Source organism: Camelus dromedarius, chromosome 12, assembly GCF_036321535.1.
Source record: "Camelus dromedarius isolate mCamDro1 chromosome 12, mCamDro1.pat, whole genome shotgun sequence".
Taxonomy (NCBI): Eukaryota; Metazoa; Chordata; class Mammalia; order Artiodactyla; family Camelidae; genus Camelus; species Camelus dromedarius.
The window spans coordinates 6,312,668-6,332,365 of NC_087447.1; the positions used below are offsets into that span (position 1 = coordinate 6,312,668).

The following is a 19,698-nucleotide window of genomic DNA, read 5'->3' on the forward strand; positions in this document are numbered from 1 at the left end:
AGGGGGCGGATCTGTCGCCGGGGGACGCCAAGTCCGCCCCTTTTCCCCACCAAAAGGCGGCTACGGGACTATAGGAGGCAACGAAAAGTTCGGGGCGTTCTAGCAAAAGGCAGCGCGTCTGGAGAGGTGGAGCCCCGAGGTGACCAGCGCCGCTGAGAAACGCGCCCCCCTCCTCCGTGGAAGTGGTTCAGCCCGCGGACTTTTCATTCATAAAAAGAAAAGAATCCGCGAGGAGCGAGTGAGTCAGAACCGAAGCCGCCGACGCGGACCCCACAGAGCAGCCAGCCCAGGGCATGTTCCGAGACTTTGGGGAACCCGGACCGAGCTCCGGGACCGGCGGTGCGTACGGCGGCCCGGCGCAGCCCCCGGCAACAGGCCAGCAGGTGAGAGGAACCCGACGCCTGGGGTCCATAGGACAGCTCCTGGGATGTGCGGTCCGCTTCAGCACACTCAGGGACTGGGGCCGGGAACAGGAGTGAGGAACGGGCCTCGTGGCCGTGGCAGCAGATCCTGCTTATTCTCCGGGGTCCAGGGGACACTTTCCTTCCCACACGGCCCAGGGGAACGCGCACAGCGGGCTGAACAAAGGTCTGCGAACATCCCCTCTCTCGCTCTCCCCCTCTCCCCTCTCTGCTGTCTGTCCCTCCGTCTCTGTTACCTTCTTTCCTTCCTCCTGTCCACCGCTAATTTCTTTGTTCCATCTGCGTCAGAAGTGGTCCCTTAGTCCGTGATTAGTCCTAGCCCCGACAGGATCACAGAGGGTCTGATCCATCTCGGACTTGATTTCCGAGATCTGGAATCTGAGCTGCGGCCAAGACGTCCCCACGCACCGGGCACCCGCAGGCCAGCCCCAACATACTGGCAATCCTCGGCAAGCTGTGATCGTCTGTCTGTGTGTCCGCCCGTTTGTCTGTCCCTGCCTACCCCGTCGCCAAATCCTTATCCCCATCTCGGCGCAGTCGAGCCTGGTGGGTTCCAGGAGACTGCTCATGACCATTTTAAGGGATGGGGCCGGTAGAGGTCGCGAGGTGCCGGGACGTGCGCAAGGTCATGTGGTGGGCAACTCCCGCGCCCCCGACTCTCCGCACCGAACGGCGCCCGCTGCCGGCTGGGGGGATCTGGGAGGCTGCAGGTGCCCATTTCCTGTCGAGGGGCCCTGAGCACGTGTCGCTAGGGGAGGGAAGGAGCAGCGTCCGTTCCGCCGAGTCACGGTGGCTGACTCACCCGGGGCGCCCCTCCCTTCCTGGCCCGGAGCGGCCCGGGCCCGGACAACCTCGGGAGCGGAGATGCCGCCGGCGGTACCTCGGCCCGGAACTTGGGTCACTAGGCCACTGGGCCTGAAGTGCTGAGCCGGGGACACTGCTGTCTAAACTTGCCTGGGCATGTGGGGCTCTTCCTGGACTACTGGGTGCCCACACCCAGGGCCCAGCCCCAGGGCTTGAACCCAGTTCTCCTCCTGAACCCTGAGCCCCCATCTCAACTCATTCCTCACATTTATGGCTGAAAGAGAATCGTGGCAGGTAAGACCTGGAGTGCAAACTATGCAGCCTTGCATCAGGCTGGGCAGTTTCCACCTCATTTACCTTATTTCACAGAATCTAAGACCCCACTGATTTTGAAACTCACCATTATTTTGTACCACTAACATTTTTTTAAAGTTGCCAATTAAACTGATTTCAGAGCCACTAAAAAGTACTTCTTAGTATCACTGAAATGCTGTAATCCTCACCTATGGCAGTATTAAACATGAGGAAGCAGAGGCACACTGAGGTTAAATAACTTGCCCAGACAGCCAGTAAGTGGTTGAGGTAAGATAAAAGCTGGGATAGCCTGAACCCAGAGCAGTGGCTCTTGCCCTCCACAGCCCCTGCGTGTTGGGCACCTGCCACTAACCAGGTTCTGTCACACACATTCTCTCACCTGATTCTCAGAGTCACCCTCGAAGTTAGGAGCTGTCATTACCCTCTTTGTGCAGATGGGACTCAGGCAGGGTGCAGGAGTGGGTCCAAGCCTGGCCATTTGAGCCCAAACCCCACTTCCCACTTATTGGCTGTGTGTCCATGGACGACTGTTTTCCTATCTGAAAATGAAGATACTGTTGTGCAAATTATATGAGTCAGTATTTGTAAAGTGGCTGGGACAGTGCCTGGAATTCACACTTTATGAGCTCTGCTAGGGGAACTAGAGGCACAAGAAGCTATGTGACTTGCCTAAAGTCACACAGTTCATGAGTAGGGATTTGTCAGCCAGTCAGTCTCTGGCTGCCAAGCTGTGCTCTCTGATCTCTCAGAACCAGCAGCTGCCTTGAGGGTGGACAGCAGTGTGGCTTCTGTCCCCTGGAAGCCCCTCAGTCCACACAGACCTCATCCCTGGTCTTCCATATCTTATCCTTCAGAAGTTCCACCTCGTGCCAAGCATCAACGCTGTGAGTGGCAGCCAGGAGCTGCAGTGGATGGTGCAGCCTCACTTCCTGGAACCCAGCAGCTACCCCAGGCCTCTGGCCTACCCCCAGTACAGCCCCCCACAGCCCCGGCCAGGAGTCATCCGGGCCTTGGGGCCAACTCCAGGAGTGCGTCGCCGGCCCTATGAACAGGTAAGGAGCAGAGGCATTGCACAGGTTCTTGTGCCCACAGGGGTGCTGAGGTGCAGAAGATGAGTTCTTGTCGAGAAGAAGAACACGGGCTTAGAAGGTGGGTGAGAAGAGGCCCAGTGGTGACTACTTGCCAAGGAAGAAAGTGATAAGAGCCCCTAGGGAGACCTAGAGGGAAAATCGGTCACTTCTGGATCAGGGAAAGTTTCCTGGAGGTGGAGGCATATTAGCCTAGGAGGATGGGTAGGATTTTCATAGAGACAGATGAGGGAAAGGACATTCCAGGTAGAGAGGATGGCAGGAGCAGGAATGGAGGTGGAGATGAAAATGTGTAAGGTGTATATGTGGAAACCTATGTGGACAGCAGAGGGTCTCCACCTGCTGACAGGTATGGAGAATGTGGGCTTATGCTGTCTACGTAGCTCGGGGAAAGAAAGAAGGGAGAGGGTTCCCTTCAGCTACTCTCTGGGGCTCAGTTTCCCTACCTCATTTAATTCTTGCAAAAAACCCTCTTGGGAATGTACTCTGGTTTTCCCCATTTTACAGCCATGGACATGAAAGCACAGAGAGGTAAAGTCACTTGCCCAAGATGACACAAGTAGTGAGTAATGAGACAGGTCTTTCCAATTCTACAGTCAGATCCTAACCACCAAGCCACACTGTCTCACCAGGAGCTAAGAGAAGGCTTGAAGCAGGGTGTGCTGGGAACTCATGCCCCACCACCAACCCAGCCATTCTGCCTGCACACTGCTAATAAAGTCCTAACCAAAATAAACAAAGGAGACCTGGAGGGTCTTTAAAGGAGTGGCTCCTCTTTTCTCTCCCTGCAGCATTTTGGTATATGAGACTGGTGGGCTGAGGTCTGCACATTAAAATGCTTGTTCTGACAGCAGGGCAGAGGATGGGAAGGGAGGTCAGGATCCTGGGAAAGATGTGTGATCAACCATGGGTGGATTTCCCAGAAACAGAATGGCTGGCCTTTGTGACCAACTGGAAGGAGACCTTGGTGTGAGCCTCAGAGGCAGGCTCCTGGACTTCCTTCAGCCCTGTCCTGAGGGTGGCCCTTTGATCCTGGGTACTCTGGACTGGGGCTGTGAGCTGTGAGTAGGGTCCTTCTGGGGGAGGTGGTCTCAGTCAGCTGGCCTCTTACTTAATGTTAAATAGAGTGAATGGATTTGTTTCTGCCCTGGAACCACAAAACAAGTTATTTATCCTCCCTGGGTTTCAGTTCCTTACACAGAAAGCTGGGTTAAGAATCTGTGCAAAGCACTTAGCTGGCACATAGTAGATTCCCAATGAATAATTACTTAGCAGCGCTCATTAGCCCCACTTAGTGCTTACAGCCCCTGGGGAAAAGGAGACTTGGTTATCAAGAGACTGAAAAAAATGGGGGTCCTTTGAAAAAGAGTGGCCTGGCCCCAGAGGCTCAGAGGAGGAAAGGACCCTTCTGGCTGCAGAATAAAAGAAGGCTTCAGGGAGGCGAGGGCATCTTGAGTCCTGGGAGATGAGGAGGGTTAAGATTTATGGAAGGACAGAGGAGGGCATTCCGAGAGGAATCAGGAGGGAAAAGCTGGGAGGAAATTTGACTAAACCAAGCTTACTAAAGCAGGAAACTGGTAGGGGGCAATGGTCCCTAAAGCGCAGGCTGAGGGCTCCCGTTAGCTGCCATGCCCTCCACCAGGGTCCTACCACCGGGCCAGCGCACGAGGCAAGGGCCTGGCAGCCAATAGCACAGGGTCCCCCTCTCTGCTCACTCTACTCCCCAGATCAGCCCCGAGGAGGAGGAGCGCCGTCGAGTGAGGCGAGAGCGGAACAAGCTGGCCGCGGCCAAGTGCAGGAACCGGAGAAAAGAACTGACCGACTTCCTGCAGGCGGTGAGCACTGGCGAGTGAGGAGGGTGCCCAGGTCCCGGCCCACAAAACTTCAGAGGGGCCCCAGTTCCCAAAAGCCCGCGGAGCCTAAGGGGGAGCCGCTATATAAAGTCCCCTCCCCCCAGTTCCCTGTCAGAAGAGCACTCCGACGAGGAAGAAGTGATTTAAAATTAGTTGCACGAATCACTCTGAACAGAGCAGATCTGAAGCTGGGCCCGACAATCTCCTTCGAAGATGCCCCCGGGTCTGACGGGAGTCTTGCTCATTTTTCTCCCAGGGGCTCATGGGAGTTGTAGTCCAGACCGCAGGAGACTCCCCATTTCCCCCGCCTCCAACAACGTCCCAATCACTACCACTCAGGGAGGCTGCGCGGTATTAGGCTCTCAGCTTGACTCCTCTCCTGACCCTCCATAGGAAACCGACAAACTGGAGGATGAGAAATCCGGGCTGCAGCGAGAGATTGAGGAACTACAGAAGCAGAAGGAGCGCCTGGAGCTGGTACTAGAGGCCCACCGCCCCATCTGCAAAATCCCGGAAGGGGCCAAGGAGAGCGACACCAGAGGCACAGGCGCTGCCAGTGGCACCAGCAGCCCACCAGCCCCTTCCCACCCTGTGCCTTGTATCTCCCTTTCCCCAGGGCCTGTGCTTGAACCCGAAGCACTGCACACTCCCACGCTCATGACCACACCCTCCCTGACTCCTTTCACTACCAGTCTTGTCTTCACCTACCCCAGCACCCCAGAGCCCTGTGCTTCAGCCCATCGCAGGAGTAGCAGCAGCAGTGGGGACCCCTCTTCTGACCCCCTTGGCTCCCCAACCCTCCTAGCCTTATGAAGCACTCCAGCCCCCCTCCCTGCAGGTGCCACCCTAACCAACATCTCCCCACCCATTGGTCCAGCTGGTCTGGATCATATCCCATGTTCAACCCCAGCAGCTTCTTCTTCTTCCTTCCAGATGAGACTGAGCTTATTTTGCTTCCTGGTAGAGCTAGCTTGGGGGCCAACAAAGCTGCCCACTGTTTCTCTAGAGCCGGACTCTAGCACAATTTGCACTAGAACAGAGACAAAATATTTCCCATTTGTGCAAGAAAACTCCTGGCAGCTCCCAAGGGACTTTATAGATTCCCCAGAAGTCCTTTGGAGCCCTAACTCCCTGCAGACCATCCCTATAGTCTTCATCACCCTCTTCCTGTGATCCACCCAACCCTATCCCTGATAGAAGGTGATACTCTACCAGCCTAGAACACTAACTCACCCAGCCCCACTGCCAGCGGCACCAGGTTATTGAACCAGGACACTCTGCCAGCCCCTCTTAAATGAAACAGCTCAGGAGAGTGCCAGAGGCTTCTGTGATGAGCTGACTTGCAGCCCCCAGCTCTGAGAAGACTTTAGCTCCAAGGAATCCAAGCCTCCACAGCGAAGGCAGCTATTTATTTTCCTAAAGATCGTATTTTTATACAAACCTGCCAAAATGGAATAAAAGGCTTGAAGTTCTGGCTTGCTTTCATTGGACCGAGAGGATAAAGGGAGAACATTTGGAGCCAGAAGCCGTCTCAGCTCCACCAACTCACTATGCAACCTTGGACAATTTATCTGATATTTCTGGACCTCGACTTTCTCATCTGACAAATGAGGCTACATCTGTTCCGCCTCATCTCCAGGATTGAGAGGAGGAAGAGAAGTGCCTTGGGGTGCCAAATCAAGAGGATTATCATCCTCCTCCTGGTGGGGGCCCACAGTGCTCCCGCGTGTGCCACAGAGGGCGCTGTTATGGCCCCTTCTAGCCTCAAGGGAGGCAGCTGAGTGGGTTTTAGGCCCCCAACACCTGCTTCCTGCCCCATTGTCTTGGACAGGAAGGAGCCGGGAAGGGAGCTGGAGCCACTTCTGGGGCCGGATCACGGCCTGTCCTGGGGCCAGCCAGATAGGGGGGCCCAGGGGCTAACAATGGTCCCATATCCCGCCCCAGGATTGAAGTAATGGGGGTCATCCATCTTAGTTCTGCAGTCCCTCCTTATGGGAATGATACTCTGTCTCAACGTCCCCACCCCCGTCTCAACGCCGGCAAGTCCCAAACAGACGCTGCCCGGGCCACGGGCTCTGCTTCCGTCTCAGTTTATTAGCCCCCACCCAGCCCCCAGCAAGTCCCTCCGCTCCAGCCTCCAATCCCCCTGCTGCCCCGCCAGCGAGAGCCAGGGGCCCTCCTCAGTTTTAGGGTTTCTAAGTCCATGCCAGCGGCCCCTCGTGCACAAACGGGGCGGCGTCCAGATCCCGAGGTTCGCCGCAGTCTCGGCGCTTGGGAAGCAATCTGAGCGGACGTCGGCGCGAAGCTGTGCCCTCAATCATCTGGGGAGCAGGCCAGGGGCAACTGGTCGGGACTGCCCACGCTGCCGGTACTGGAGCTTCCATCGCCCAGGTCACGGGGACCGCAAGGAGGCAAGGCCAGCTCGGGTGTAGGCCCAGTGCCTGAGCCCCCCGAGCCGCCGCGGGGGCCCCACTCCTCGCCCAGAGCCAGGCAGAGCTCCTTAAGCGCCAGGTTCTCCCGCAGCAGCTCCTCCTGGCGGCCCTCCAGCTCGGCCAGCTTCTGCCAACAACCGCCTAGGTCCTCGCGCACAGCTCGGGATGCTTGGGTCCCGAAGAGCTGCCACTGGCGCGCGGCGCGACGCCCGCGCTGCCGCTCCGAGTCCAGGAAGCAGCAGAGGTCGCGCAGCTCGCGGTTCTCGGCCTGTAGGCGCCGGTTCAGCTGCTTGAGCTCGCGGATCTCGCCCAAGTGACCCTGTAGCTGCCGATTCACCTCCTGCATGAGGCGGCCGCGCTGCACCAGAGCCGCCAGGCGCGCCGCCTCCTCCCGCCGCAGGCGCCGCACCAGCTCCTCCTTTCCCAGAGCCGCCATCTCCTCATCCGTCAGCTCCTCCAGGCCGCCCGTCTCGGCCTCCATGGCTGCTCAGGCCTCTGGAGCATCGCCTGCCCGCTGCCGCGGCCCAGGAGCCCCACGACGAGCTCCGCGCCGCTTGGGCTCGGGAACCCGGTCCGCGGACAGTCTGTGGTGGAGCTAGCGTAGGCTAGCTCCGCGCGGGGGTGGGCACGCGGCGGTGCGCGCGCCGGGGCGGGGCCGCATGACGTTAAGGAAGGACAGCCAATCCTGGCAAGCCTCCTAGGAAAGGGGCGTGGCCTGAGCACCCAGAGAGAGACTGTTCCCTGCGCATTCTGGACAGCGGAGTCTGGTACCGGCATCACCGACCAACGTGCCAGTCAACCCCAAACCTCCTCAAGCTCGAGGATAGACCTCTCGACTCCTTCTGGGAGCCAAGACTCGGGTGTCGGCCCCCGACTCTCCTGCCCACCCTACCGACGGAACTCAGCCGGATCGCCTTTTCTTCCTTCCTAGCTCAGCTCGAACTCGAGAATCTCCGATAACTGAGCATCTCCCCCAGTCCTCGGTACCCTAAGTCCCAACATACTGGCTCACCGTTAGCGTACCCTCCCTCTCACGGAGCGTTTGCTGCCCGGTGGGAGGGGCATACAAGGGATTCGTTTGTTAAGTAAACCTTTATTGTGTGTAAGGCCCATGCAGAAATAAACTCTGATCAAGATCCTTGCACTTTCCTCAGAGAAGTCGTAAACAAGGCAGAGGAAACAAGCAGTGTTAAACAGGAAGCAAATGGAGGAAGAACTCATTCTGACGGACCGCCCCCCGCCCGTGAAAAGTTTCCCCAAAGAGGTGATATCTGAGGGGCCCTGAAAAATGTATAAAACTTTGGCAAGTAATGAGAGAGCTATTTCAGAAAGAGGAAAGAGCATGATGAAAGTCGCTGGGGTCTGAAAGGGCCTAGCTGCTTTCTGAAGAGTGAGAGTATCTTGATTTTGCTTTGAAAGCAGGTGCATAGAGAAAGTGGTAACAGAGGGAGGGAGGCAACAAAGGTAGTCAGAAGCCAGATTCTAAAGGGCTTTCAAAACCAGGCTGGAGCATTTACACAGGCCAGTAAGGATTTAAGCAGGGGAGTAACATTTTAAAATATGCATTTGGGGGGTGGGGGTGTATAGCTTAGTGGTAGAGCCGGTACTTGGTGTGCACAAGATCCACAATCTCCAATGCCTCTGCAAAGGGGAAAATTTTTTTTTTAAAGAAACAAAAAATTTTTTAATTTAAAATATGCATTAAAAAAGTTGTTTGGGCTGCTCTGTGTGGGATGGACCATAGGGAGGGGGTGTAGGCAGAGAGATTATTAAGAACACTGTGTCAATGGGCAAGGAGAGCTATGCAGAAGGACTGGGCTGGGACAGTGCCAGTAGGGGTGGAGAGGACAAAACAGACACTAGAAAAATTCAGGAGGCAAATCAGTAGAACTGAATGTGGGGAGAGAGGTGTCTGGGAGAAAGCCCAGGTTTCTGGTATGAGAACAGGGTGGATGTTGGGGCTGTTACTGAGATAAGAATGCAGGAACGAAACAGACTGGGGAGACCAACAGGTCTGTCTGGCTTTTGAGCAGCCTGTGGGGGACGGGTGGAGAGAGTCACAGACTGATAGTCCTCTGAATGAGGACTTCCAGGCAGAGGTCTAAGCTGCAGAATTAGAGAGGTCATTTGTTAGTTTGGGGGAGGAAGTGTTAAAACTATGAGAGCAGTTGACCCATGCTCAGGAGAGCGGCTCATCCACAGAATGGACTGAGGGCCTCCCAGCGAGGGACCTTGAAGACGAGTGAGACACCTTTTTTGCTGAGAAAAGATTTAGGATAGAGCCTTGTGAAGCCCCTAAATTTAGGATACAGGTCAAAGTAAGGAGGTCCCCAAAAGGGCAGAGAAAAACCAGGAGGATCTGAAGGTGGAGGCTGCTAGGGCAGGGGGTACCCGCCGGAGGCCTGGACTCTGGACGCCCTCCAGCAAACCCAGCCCGGGTTCGGGTGGGGTGGGGTGGAGACAGAGAAGCCTGTTGAGTCCCCCTCCGCTGGGAGGAGGGGCTATTCTAGCGCCTCCGCCTCTGCCTGTTTCCTCGCCCCTCCTACCCCAACGCTTTCTGTCCCGGAAGTGGTCCTTCTCTGGCTCCGGGTGCCCGGAGCCGAATGTCTACGCTCCCGGAAGTGGCCCGGCGGCGGCGCGCCCGGCCCGGGCACTGCTCGCTCCTGTTGGGGCGCTGCGGCAGCGCCCGGGTTCGGGCGTCGCTATGACCAGCGAGCTGGACATCTTCGTGGGGAACACGACCCTCATCGACGAGGACGTGTATCGCCTGTGGCTGGACGGTTACTCGGGTCTGTGGGGTGCCATCTGGGGGAGACAGTCGGGCAGAGCGTTGTTTTGGATGGTAGTGGTGGGCAGAGCCAGGACTAGACATCCTAGACGGCAGTGGGCAGAGGCCTGGGAGTACAGGCTACCTAGGGTCGGGGCTGAATCCCTGGAGAGCCTCTGGGGTCAGCGGGGCAGGGCCTGATGCTGGCGCTCACTCCCCAGTGAGCGACGCGGTGGCCCTGAGGGTGCGCTCGGGAATCCTGGAGCAGACCGGCGCCACAGCAGCGGTGCTGCAGAGCGACACCATGGACCACTACCGTACTTTCCACATGCTCGAGCGCCTGCTACACGCACCGCCCAAGCTGCTGCACCAGCTCATCTTCCAGATCCCGCCCTCTCGACAGGCACTGCTTATCGAAAGGTGCTCACTTGGTGGGATGGTCGGGACGCCAACCAGTCTGGCCATATACCCATTTTGCAGACTGAAAATGAGACCCAGGGAGGGACCGGACTTACCCAGGCCGGAAGGAACCAAATCCAGGTCCTGCCCGTCCTCCTTTCTCCTCCTTTATGGAAAATCAGCAGTGTTCTCTGACTCCTCACAGGTACTATGCCTTTGACGAGGCCTTTGTGCGGGAGGTCCTAGGCAAGAAGCTGTCCAAGGGCACCAAGAAGGATCTGGATGACATCAGCACCAAAACAGGCATCACCCTCAAGAGCTGCCGGAGACAGGTGGACACGGCATCCATCTGCAGTCTGCCCCTTCACACTATCCCTTTGGTCACTGCCCCAGCTCCAGCCTCCTCCTTCATATCCGCTCTCCTTCCTTCTCTTTTTTGCCCCTTCCAAGCCATCCCCTACTTTTCAGTCAGAGTGAACTTTCAGAAGCCCAGATCTGACCGTAGCTTTCCTCTGCTCATAAACTTTCATTGGCTCCTACTCTCTCCTGGATAGCAGCCACGCTCCTTGGCCTTGACCTTCAGGCTCTCCTGTCATCCTGCCCCTGCCAACCTTTCTAGGCTTACATTTCCCCAGCCCCTGGCTTTCTTTTTGAGTTCCTGGGGCTTAGCCAGGAGAGTCATTTCCAGGACGAACTAGTGAAGAACCAGAGGGCATGTTGCTAAAATAGGAGTGAATTTAGAGATAAGAGTATGTAAACATTTATCTGAGGCAAGATGATAGAAGCTAGTAAATGCTTGTTGAGTTGATAACAAGTGTTAAGTAATAGTTTGTTGAAGGAACAACAAATGTTAAGTCAGTGTATGTTGCCTGGATAGGTGATAAACTGATGTTCAATAAACAGTTCGCTGGGTGAGCAACCTCTGACCAGTCCTCCCTCCTCCCCTAACTGCCCTGCAGTTTGACAACTTTAAGCGAGTCTTCAAGGTGGTGGAGGAAATGCGGGGCTCCCTGGTCGATAACATCCAGCAACACTTCCTCCTGTCTGACCGGCTAGCCAGGTGAGGGGCCAGGCGGGGAGCCAGCTGTCTCCCCCTCCTGAACACTCCTTCCTTGCTCCTGAGGTTAGTCCACATTCCCCACAACCCACTTAACCTCCTGGCCGCGCTGCAGGGATGGTTATCCCACTCCTGGTCTGTACTTTGGACCAGACTGGCCTGGGTTCAGATCCCAGCCTGGCCGTTCACCACCTGGGCTGTTGTGAGGTGTCAATGTAAAGGCCATGATGGCACTACCCTGCTTAGTAAGGACTCAGTAAATGGTAGCCATTACCCTGGCAGTCTCCTGTTGTGTCCTTTAGGAGACCTGGGCTGAAACCTTCTCTGCACTGATGAGGAGGCCTAGAGAGAAGGGACCTGAAACACATCACACAGTGAGTTAGGGTAGAGAGAGGCCAGAACCTGGATGCCCAGCCAATGTTGCAGGTGGGAGCTGCTTGCTAAGAAGGAATTTCAAGCCCTGATGGACCCACTCTCCTCTCCCTGTAGGGACTATGCAGCTATCGTCTTCTTTGCCAACAATCGCTTTGAGACAGGGAAGAAAAAACTGCAGTATCTGAGCTTTGGTGACTTTGCCTTCTGTGCTGAGCTCATGATCCAGAACTGGACTCTCGGAGCCGTGGGTGAGGCCCCCACTGACCCAGGTGCCTGGACACCCCCTCACCTTCTCAGGTCCTGGTTCCCCACCAGCAGTTTCTCCTGCAGGCCTCAGTTCCCAGCATCCTTTCTTCTTCAGGGGCCCTCCCCAGCCGCTTCTGCTCACAGTCCAGTGTTCCCACACATACCTTGTGTGCAGACCAAGGGCCCACGGCTTCTCTATGGCTTGGGGCCAGTCACTCCGCCCCTCTACCACTTCACTTCCTTTTTTGCCTCATGGGGTGCAATGAGATGGTGGGTGAGGAAGGCTTAGGATGTCACAGGAGGGGTTTTTATCTCCTGCCCCAACTCCCTTTGTGGGCCTCACTTAGACTCTCAGGTAGACGACATGGACATGGACTTAGACAAGGAGTTTCTCCAGGACTTGAAGGAGCTTAAGGTGCTTGTGGCTGACAAGGACCTTCTGGACCTGCATAAGAGGTGACTCTAGAGGTCCATGGGGCAGGGCCTGAAGTGGGGGCCCAGGAGGCTCTGGGCTTGACTCTGTCTCCCTACAGCCTGGTGTGCACTGCCCTCCGGGGAAAGCTTGGTGTCTTCTCTGAGATGGAAGCCAACTTCAAGGTCTGTGGCCCAAGCCAGCCTCTCTGTCCCTTGGGCATTTTCAGCCTCCAGAGCACTGTCCACCCGGGCAAGTCTGCTCATGCCTGAGACTGACCGGCAGGTGGTGCTGCTGCTCCCTCTGCCTGTCTGTGAGGGGGGAGCCACCTCTTAAACTTTGGGGAGTTATTTGATTGAGGGAGGTGGATAGATATGGGCTCAGCCCCCAGCCCCTGGGGCAGAAGGCAGAACTCCCAGGCTCTCTGCCCCACAGAACCTGTCCCGGGGGCTGGTGAATGTGGCCGCCAAGCTGACCCACACTAAGGATGTCAGAGACCTGTTTGTGGACCTCGTGGAGAAGGTGAGCTGTCCTGCCCACTGCCCTCTGATCCCCTTCCTGGCCTGTCCCTGGGCTGTACCAGTGCTAGATGTTACCTTTGATCCACAGTTCATAGAACCCTGCCGCTCGGACCACTGGCCGTTGAATGATGTACGGCTCTTCCTGAATCAGTATTCAGCGTCGGTTCACTCCCTGGATGGCTTCCGGTGAGAGACCCCAGGCCTCCTGTCCAGCTTGACCTCACCCCAGCCAGCCTCATGCCAGGGCCTAGCCCTCTTACAGACTCAGATGCCTGTTCTGTCACCCTGGGGGTGGAAGTCTCTGTTGACCAGGGTTCAGCTCCACCTCTTAGAAGCTGGGACCTGACCTTGGACAGGTTCCTTAACCTGTCTGTGCCTCAGTTTCCTCATACATAAGCTGGGAGTAATAATGACAGAGATCATAAGAATATTGTGAGGAATAAACGAGTGAAGTTGTGTAGAGCACTTAGACAGTGTCATGAGATGGTGAGGAGGCAGGAAACAGCCACTACTGTTATTGTTATCATTGCAGGCACCAGGCCCTCTGGGACCGCTACATGGGCACCCTCCGTGGCTGCCTCTTGCGTCTCTATCATGACTGAGGCCCCCTCCCACCCCCCTGCCCACACTGACAATAAAGTTGCCATGACTTTGGAGGAGGTTGTGAGTGGGTGCACATATGGGTCCATGTGTGGGAATGTGTGCAGGTGTGCATGTGTGTGTCTCTTAAGTGTCGCAGTGTGTAAGAATGTGTGTATACGTTGGCCCTGCAGGGACTAGGACGTGTCAGAGAATGGTATCTATGCACTTCCCATCCTCTTCCCCACCCAAGCTGAGTCTACTCCAAAGACGGGGGTCTTGTCTTGGTTTATTCAATCTGTAGCAAGAACACTGGGAGAATAAGCCAAACTCCTAGGGGTGGGGTGGGCAATGGGGTAATTGGCATAGCAGGAGGGAGCTGAGGGGCAGCCAGGCGGGCTCAGGGAGGGCAGGAGACTTTCTGCTTCTTTGCAGGTAGGTCTACTCGGGCAGTGAATGGGTACTTGGTGATGCCACAGGTATTATTCCCTCGGTACAGCCGGAAATAGCCCTAGGAAGTTAGGGGACATCAGGGCCAGACAATGGGGAGAGGCCTGTCCTGCCCTGCCACCCCAACAGTCCACACTCACCTCCTCACCCCAGTTGGCCCCCCAGGAGTTCTTCAGGATCCAGTATGGGATAGAGTGGCGAGGACGAGGACGAGACTGGGATGAGACCGCCTCTGCCCGTCTGCCCTCTGCCGACTTGGTTTTACCAAAACCCACCAGCAGAACAGAATGATCCACAAGCCGGGGGTCACAGGTGGCAGGTGTGGCTTTGATCACACCCTTCTGGTATTGCTGCAGGGGCAGAGAGGTGGAGTCTGGGGCCACCTCCCCCATGTGCCCCTCCCCCTGCCCCATTCCCTACCCTGCCCCACCTTCAGTAGCTCCATGTTGATGGTCACGGTGATGGGGCCGTGGATGGCCAAGTACCTGGCAATGCCTAGGGATGGAAGGGGCTATCAGGCCCTGCCTGCCCTGTGCCCTCTACTCTTGGCTCATAGGTGTCTCTCTTTCTCTTTCCCACCCCCTTGCCCCATCCCAGACCCCTACACTGTGTCTGTAGCCCCGTCAGTCCTGGTCTGCCTGTCCCTGTCACTCTCCCCTCTCCCCGAGTGTCCACCCTGCCCGCACTCTGCTCGCAGTTCTGCAGCATGATGAAGTCCTGGATCCAGGCCACCTTCTTGTGCCTCTTGGCCAGGCACCTGTGGGTTTTGACCTTACCCTCGAATGGGTAGTCCTTTTCATCGGCCAGGCCGCCTGGAGATAAGCAAGGCCAGGAAGGAGACTCAGCTCAGCCCCTGAACACCTCCCACTGCACCGCTGCCCACAGCGGCAGGCACTCACTGTTGTTGAGGACAGTTATGAACGCTTCCCAGACGAAGCCGCCCTCACAGCCATTCCCACAGCGGCCACAGTCCAGCAGCTCTGGTGCAGAAAGGGACATTGTGAGTGCCCAGGCCTCAGGCACCACCCCCACTGCCCTAGTCACACAGGTCCCCTCCCCCAGCCATACCCTGTACAGAGACTTCTACAGACTTGTGGTTTTTGATGGCCCACAGGGCCTCGATGTTGCCAGCTGCCGCCATGGCCCAGCAACATTTGCAGGTTTTCTAGTGGTGAGAGGATGGGGGCAGGGTAAGGTGACCAGGCCTTGCCCTCTCCTCCCCCTCCCACCGCCAGGGTTACATTGGGCCAGGCTGGGTCGGGGCAGATACCTGGTTCCTGATGGGTGAGATGATGCCAGCCGCCTTCCGCCAGTCACAGGTCTGGGGCACTGACCACCCCGACTCCTCAGACCCTACCTTTCTGCCCACACTGGGGTCCTCTCTAGGCACCCTCCGATTCCCATAGAGCTGGCCAAACTCCTCCTCTGGGGGACAGATGGGGCCACTAAGTTCACAGTTTTTACCCCCTCACCCACATTCTGCCTCCCACTCCAGCTTGCCGCATCCCCAGCTGTTTGTGTCCCCGTAATACCCTGGGAGACAGAAAGGCAAGGATACTGAGGCCTAGAGAGAGGCTGAGATCCTTGCTGTGGTGCACGCCCCTTCACCTGCTGCCTCCCCCTGAGCTGGTCTGGGACACAGGCCTGCAGCGTTCCTGCCCCTGATCTCTATGATTCAGGACAAGCACCCAGGCCTCTGGTCTGCCGGGCGCCTCTGAGAAATGAAAGCCACAAGGTTGCCCTGCCCATCTGACAGTATCTCTGAAGAAGGTTCTGCTTCCCCACCTACCAGCTAGGGGCTGGGAGGGGGTCCCAGTACCTGTGAGGTCACTGAATGGAGTCACCCCAAACTCAGCTGTGCCCAAGTCCTCCTCCTGCAGCCGCTGAGCCTTGGCCAGGTTTTGGGCAAAGATGTCCATGCGGCGAGCGTACTCTGGACCAAAAGGAGGTTGTTCTAGTCTGGCTCCCAAGCTCCCGGGGCAGGAAATAGCCACACTTGCCCAGGTGAGCACTGGCTCCCTTCCTGAGGCCTTTGCAGACCCCACTACAGACACCTGGGCTAAGAAAGTGGCTCCCCAGACCACTTGGGATGTTTTCCCAGAAGGCAGGAAGGGGTGTCTGCCCACCAGAGGAGGAAGCCAGGTAAAGGGTTGAGAGGCATAGTAACTCAGGGGAAAGGTGGGTGGTCAGAGACCAGCTTCCTGTCAGGTTATCTCCTCTATCTCTACTTCACACCTCCGACCACAAGTCTGTGGCTGGAACATGGTGGGGGAGGGTAGGGTACAGGTCCATGGCCTGGGCTGAAAAGTGCCCACAGACCACCCCTGGCGGGAGATGAGATCCAGCCCTGCAGGAGCATGGCCGGCAACTCCTGGGGCTAGAGATGGAATCCCCAGCTTGGGGACAAAATGAGTATCCTCAGGTGTTTGCTGAGTGAACTCGTGACTAGCTGGTGGTCTCCTGCCTGCCTCCTGGAGTCACAGGAAAGTGGCTGTGGAAGTAAAGTGTTCTCAGACCAGTCAGACCCCCCATAACTGCCACCTCCCTCCAGGTTAATAGCCAAGAATGATCCTGTCCCCACTTGTGCATTGGGGAAACCCCAGCCCTGTCATTGTCCTGCTGAGTGGCTTTGGCCAAGCACATTCCCCATCCTGAGCTTTGATTAATAGATGACTATTAAATGAGAGAAGGGGGTTTGAACTGGAGACATACGTGCCCTGTGATACCTGCTGGGTTCGAATAAGTCCGATTGTATTGGATCTGGAACAACATGAAGACCTCTTTCAGCTCCAGAGGCTGGGGACCTGGGTCCTGGGGAAAAACCAAGGGCAGTGGGTGGGGGTGGGGAGGAGGGGAGGAGGGGAGGAGTCATGGCTGGGACTACACCTTAGCACCCAGCCATTCAAGGACTGCGTTGGGGGGCAGCTGGTGAGCCTGCTTTTCTCTCTGTGTGAGCCTGGGCACGCCAGTCACCTCTCCAGCCTCAGTTGCTCCCTCTAAATAGGAACAAGGCATTTTTCCCAAAGGGGTGACCCCCAGGCATGGGGAGGGTATGGGGAGGGGGATGAAGGTACTTACCTGGCCCCTGAGGGAGCCCTTGATGCCTTGGGCCAGGCCTGCCACCAACAGCGCTAGGAGGCAGGAGAGGTGGACAGTTAGTGCCATGATGCCGCAGACTAGTGTATGGGGCAGGAAGCTGTGCAGACCAAGCTATAGGGGCTGAGAGGGCGGGGCTGGAAAAGCCACGAGGGGGAAACGAGGCTGGGGAGGTTCCCCAGCACAAGGAGCACAAGAGGCCCTCAGGCTTTTGTCCCTACACAGCCCCCCTGCCTGCCTGCTCTCCACACCACGCCTGTATTCAACAGAGGCTCTTTGAATTGAAAAAAAATTTTTTAAGAAAAAAAGTGGTAGAAGGTATAGCTCAGTGGTAGAGTGCATGCTTAGCATGCACGAGGTCCTGGTTTAATCCCCAATACCTCCATTTAAAAAAAAAAAAAAGTTAAAGAATTAAAAAAATTAAAAACAAAACAAAACAGAGGCTCTCCCCACTTCGTTCTGGGCAATTCCACGGGTACTGAGAGGGGTCTACCCTTAATGAGACAGGAGGAGACAGATCCTACATGAGCAGTGACAATATAGGGCCATCAGTGCCTTCAGGGGAAGCCAGGGGTCTATGGAGCAGGGAGCCACAGGCCCCTGAAGACTGACGAAGATGGAGGGTGGTCAGTGCCCCTCCAGGAAGCACTCTCACTATCCTTCCACAAAGCTCGGTCAGCTCAAGGGTCACCTGCAAGAAGCCTTCCCGCTCCCCCAGCCTGTGATGTAACCAGCAGCCCTTCAAGTCCTGAGGTGCCTGTGTCTACTTGGCATCTGTGTCCCAACCATACCAGAGTGCTGCACGTGCATCCTCAGCACCCAGAAAGGGGCCCGGCACAGAGCTGGCTCAGTGGGAGTTTGTTGACTGAGTGGTTGGTCATTGTGGGTTTCACACAGGAAAGTGCAGGGTTTGAGGGACAGCAAGTGGCAGCTATTTACCTCCTGTTCCTCATTCCTGTCACAGTCTGGGGATGTGGATGAGGGGGCAGAAGAATAACAGGGTCAGCATCCTAGACAGAGCAAGACCAGAGGCTAAGGGCTAGGCAGGGGTGTTAACACCTGTTACTTCTGCCTTGGTTTTAAGTGGATCCTTGGGTTGGGAAGCTCCCGCATGGGCCTCAGGCTAGGGACCAGCATCCAAGACCAGAGATGGGTGAGGGAAAAACTGTCTTTCTTTGGGTTCCATGGGGATGGGAGTGGGGGGAAGAGAAGGGGGTTCTGATTTGGGATTCATTCACTCATGTGTTCACTACCTCATTCCTTCATTCATTAGGAATCTTCCCAAAACTGTGAATCCCCATTTTGCTGCACCTAAGCTTCCCCTACACACACACCGGATATTAAGTCAAGGGACTCCTCTATTTGGAAAAAAGAGCAATGCTTCCTTATTAAAATGCATTAGACAGGCCATCCACAGAGGCGTACCTGGCTGTATGGGTCTAGATCCCGGTCATGTGTCCCAAGCTGAGCTGCTTTTGGCTGCATGTGACCTATGACTAAGGCCCCATGTCAGCTCTCAGAGCTGGAGGTCCCAGTATGGGCACCAAAGGGGATGTCATAAAATGAGTCTCTGGTGGTGGGGATTGTGGAAATTTGGGAGAGTGAGGGGAGGAGGGTCTAGGGATGTTGAGCTGGGTGGCCTTCCTCTTTGATTCTCTCCTTCCCTCCCTTGAATGTGAGTTCCAGGATGCCAGGAGATTTTGGTCTTTTTTGATCAGTGCTGTGTCCCTGGTGCCTAGCACAAAGCCTGGTTAATGGTGGCCACTCTATAACATTTGCTAAATGAATGAATGAATGAACTCTTACTCATTGGCTCTTGACCCGCTCATCCTGCAGCCCACGACTCGGTAGGAGAGTGCTACTAACCAAAATAAGGCCTTGTGCTACAGTGCAGAACGGATGAGGGCAGGGAAAGTCATTAGGGTCCCAGAGGCAACTCCAAGCAGCAGGTGCACCCAGGCCTAATGGTGCAAAGATGGAGGTTCATGTCTAAGTTTGAATTGCCAAATTGGGTACCCAGTCATTCCCAGCTGGGCCTCAGATCCTCATCGCCAAATGACAGCAATGATTCCTTTAACTGGAATGACACTTTGTGGAACACTGACCACCATGAGTGGCACAGAGTAGGTGTTCAAATGGTGGATCCTTCATGCTCTACTGTGGGGCAAAGAGTCTTGGAGTCAGAAGGACTTGAGTTCAAATCCTGTCCTTACCACTCTGGCTGTGCCTGGACAAATCTCGCCTCTCTCACCTGTGAAATAGGGTAATAATGACACTCCTTCCCTGGCTTGGCAGGAGAATTACATGAGGTACACATTGGTGCCTGGGATGGTTAGATCTTGATAATAAAGAACTATATTTTTATTATATTTTTAAATAACAGGTTTATTGAGGCATAATTCACATACCATAAAATTCACCATTTAAAATGTACAATTCAGTGGTTTTTCATATATTTACTTAATTGTGCAACTATCACCACTATCTAGTTTCAGAGCATTTTCATCACTCCAAAAGAAACACATACCCATTAGAAGTCACTCCCCTGTGCCCCTTCCCCTGGCAAACACTGATCTATTTCTCTCAGATTTATATCAATTTTTTTCTTTTAAACATTTTTTCAATTTTTCTTTTCTTCTTTAGTTTTTAAATTTTTTAAAACTCTTTTTTTTTTTTTGTCTTTCAGATTTGCCTGTTCTGGATGTATTACGTAAATGGAATATGAGGACTTTTGTGTCTGGCTTCTTTCATCTAGTGTAATATTTTCAAAATTCATCCACGTTATAGCACGTCAGTTCTTCATTCCTTTTTAATGGCTGAATAATATTCTATGGTATGAACACTTTTAAAAAATCCATTCATCAATTGATGGACATTTGGTT

The 19,698-nt window shown here is 55.3% G+C and overlaps 4 protein-coding genes across 8 annotated transcripts; 2 read left to right on the forward strand and 2 right to left on the reverse strand.

Moving 5' to 3' along the window:
* Positions 1 to 5,954, forward strand: FOSL1 (FOS like 1, AP-1 transcription factor subunit). Of its 3 annotated transcripts, none has more exons than XM_010995971.3 (4): positions 1 to 383; positions 2,396 to 2,593; positions 4,357 to 4,464; positions 4,876 to 5,954. In XM_010995971.3, exons 1-4 carry the CDS (start codon positions 294 to 296, stop codon positions 5,293 to 5,295), a joined length of 816 nt encoding a protein of 271 aa, XP_010994273.1. In that variant the 5' UTR covers positions 1 to 293; the 3' UTR covers positions 5,296 to 5,954. The 3 variants fall into 3 exon arrangements, with proteins under 3 accessions (XP_010994273.1, XP_064348183.1, XP_064348182.1); XM_064492113.1 differs by having other exon boundaries at positions 4,362 to 4,464; positions 4,876 to 5,025; XM_064492112.1 differs by lacking the exon at positions 1 to 383 and adding an exon at positions 1,257 to 1,520.
* A 602-nt stretch (positions 5,955 to 6,556) lies between these two features.
* On the reverse strand, positions 6,557 to 7,775 carry CCDC85B (coiled-coil domain containing 85B). Its single transcript, XM_031448063.2, has one exon. It carries the CDS (start codon positions 7,393 to 7,395, stop codon positions 6,796 to 6,798), a length of 600 nt encoding a protein of 199 aa, XP_031303923.1. The 5' UTR covers positions 7,396 to 7,775; the 3' UTR covers positions 6,557 to 6,795.
* Positions 7,776 to 9,521: 1,746 nt separating this feature from the next.
* On the forward strand, positions 9,522 to 19,683 carry FIBP (FGF1 intracellular binding protein). 3 transcript variants are annotated; one of them, XM_010995975.3, is made up of 10 exons: positions 9,522 to 9,703; positions 9,903 to 10,101; positions 10,286 to 10,412; positions 11,040 to 11,140; positions 11,627 to 11,760; positions 12,106 to 12,214; positions 12,292 to 12,355; positions 12,606 to 12,692; positions 12,780 to 12,877; positions 13,224 to 13,347. In XM_010995975.3, the coding sequence occupies exons 1-10, from the start codon at positions 9,619 to 9,621 to the stop codon at positions 13,291 to 13,293; spliced, it is 1,074 nt and encodes a 357-aa protein (XP_010994277.1). In that variant the 5' UTR covers positions 9,522 to 9,618; the 3' UTR covers positions 13,294 to 13,347. The 3 variants fall into 3 exon arrangements, with proteins under 3 accessions (XP_010994277.1, XP_010994278.1, XP_010994276.1); XM_010995976.3 differs by lacking the exon at positions 13,224 to 13,347 and adding an exon at positions 19,503 to 19,683 and having other exon boundaries at positions 9,527 to 9,703; positions 11,627 to 11,781; XM_010995974.3 differs by having other exon boundaries at positions 9,527 to 9,703; positions 11,627 to 11,781.
* Positions 13,542 to 16,951, reverse strand: CTSW (cathepsin W). The gene is made up of 10 exons (XM_010995973.3): positions 16,799 to 16,951; positions 16,447 to 16,531; positions 15,540 to 15,653; positions 14,991 to 15,145; positions 14,789 to 14,885; positions 14,620 to 14,700; positions 14,407 to 14,532; positions 14,151 to 14,215; positions 13,861 to 14,070; positions 13,542 to 13,781 (listed from the first exon to the last, which is right to left on the reverse strand). The coding sequence occupies exons 1-10, from the start codon at positions 16,883 to 16,885 to the stop codon at positions 13,671 to 13,673; spliced, it is 1,131 nt and encodes a 376-aa protein (XP_010994275.1). The 5' UTR covers positions 16,886 to 16,951; the 3' UTR covers positions 13,542 to 13,670.
* Positions 19,684 to 19,698: the final 15 nt, after the last annotated feature.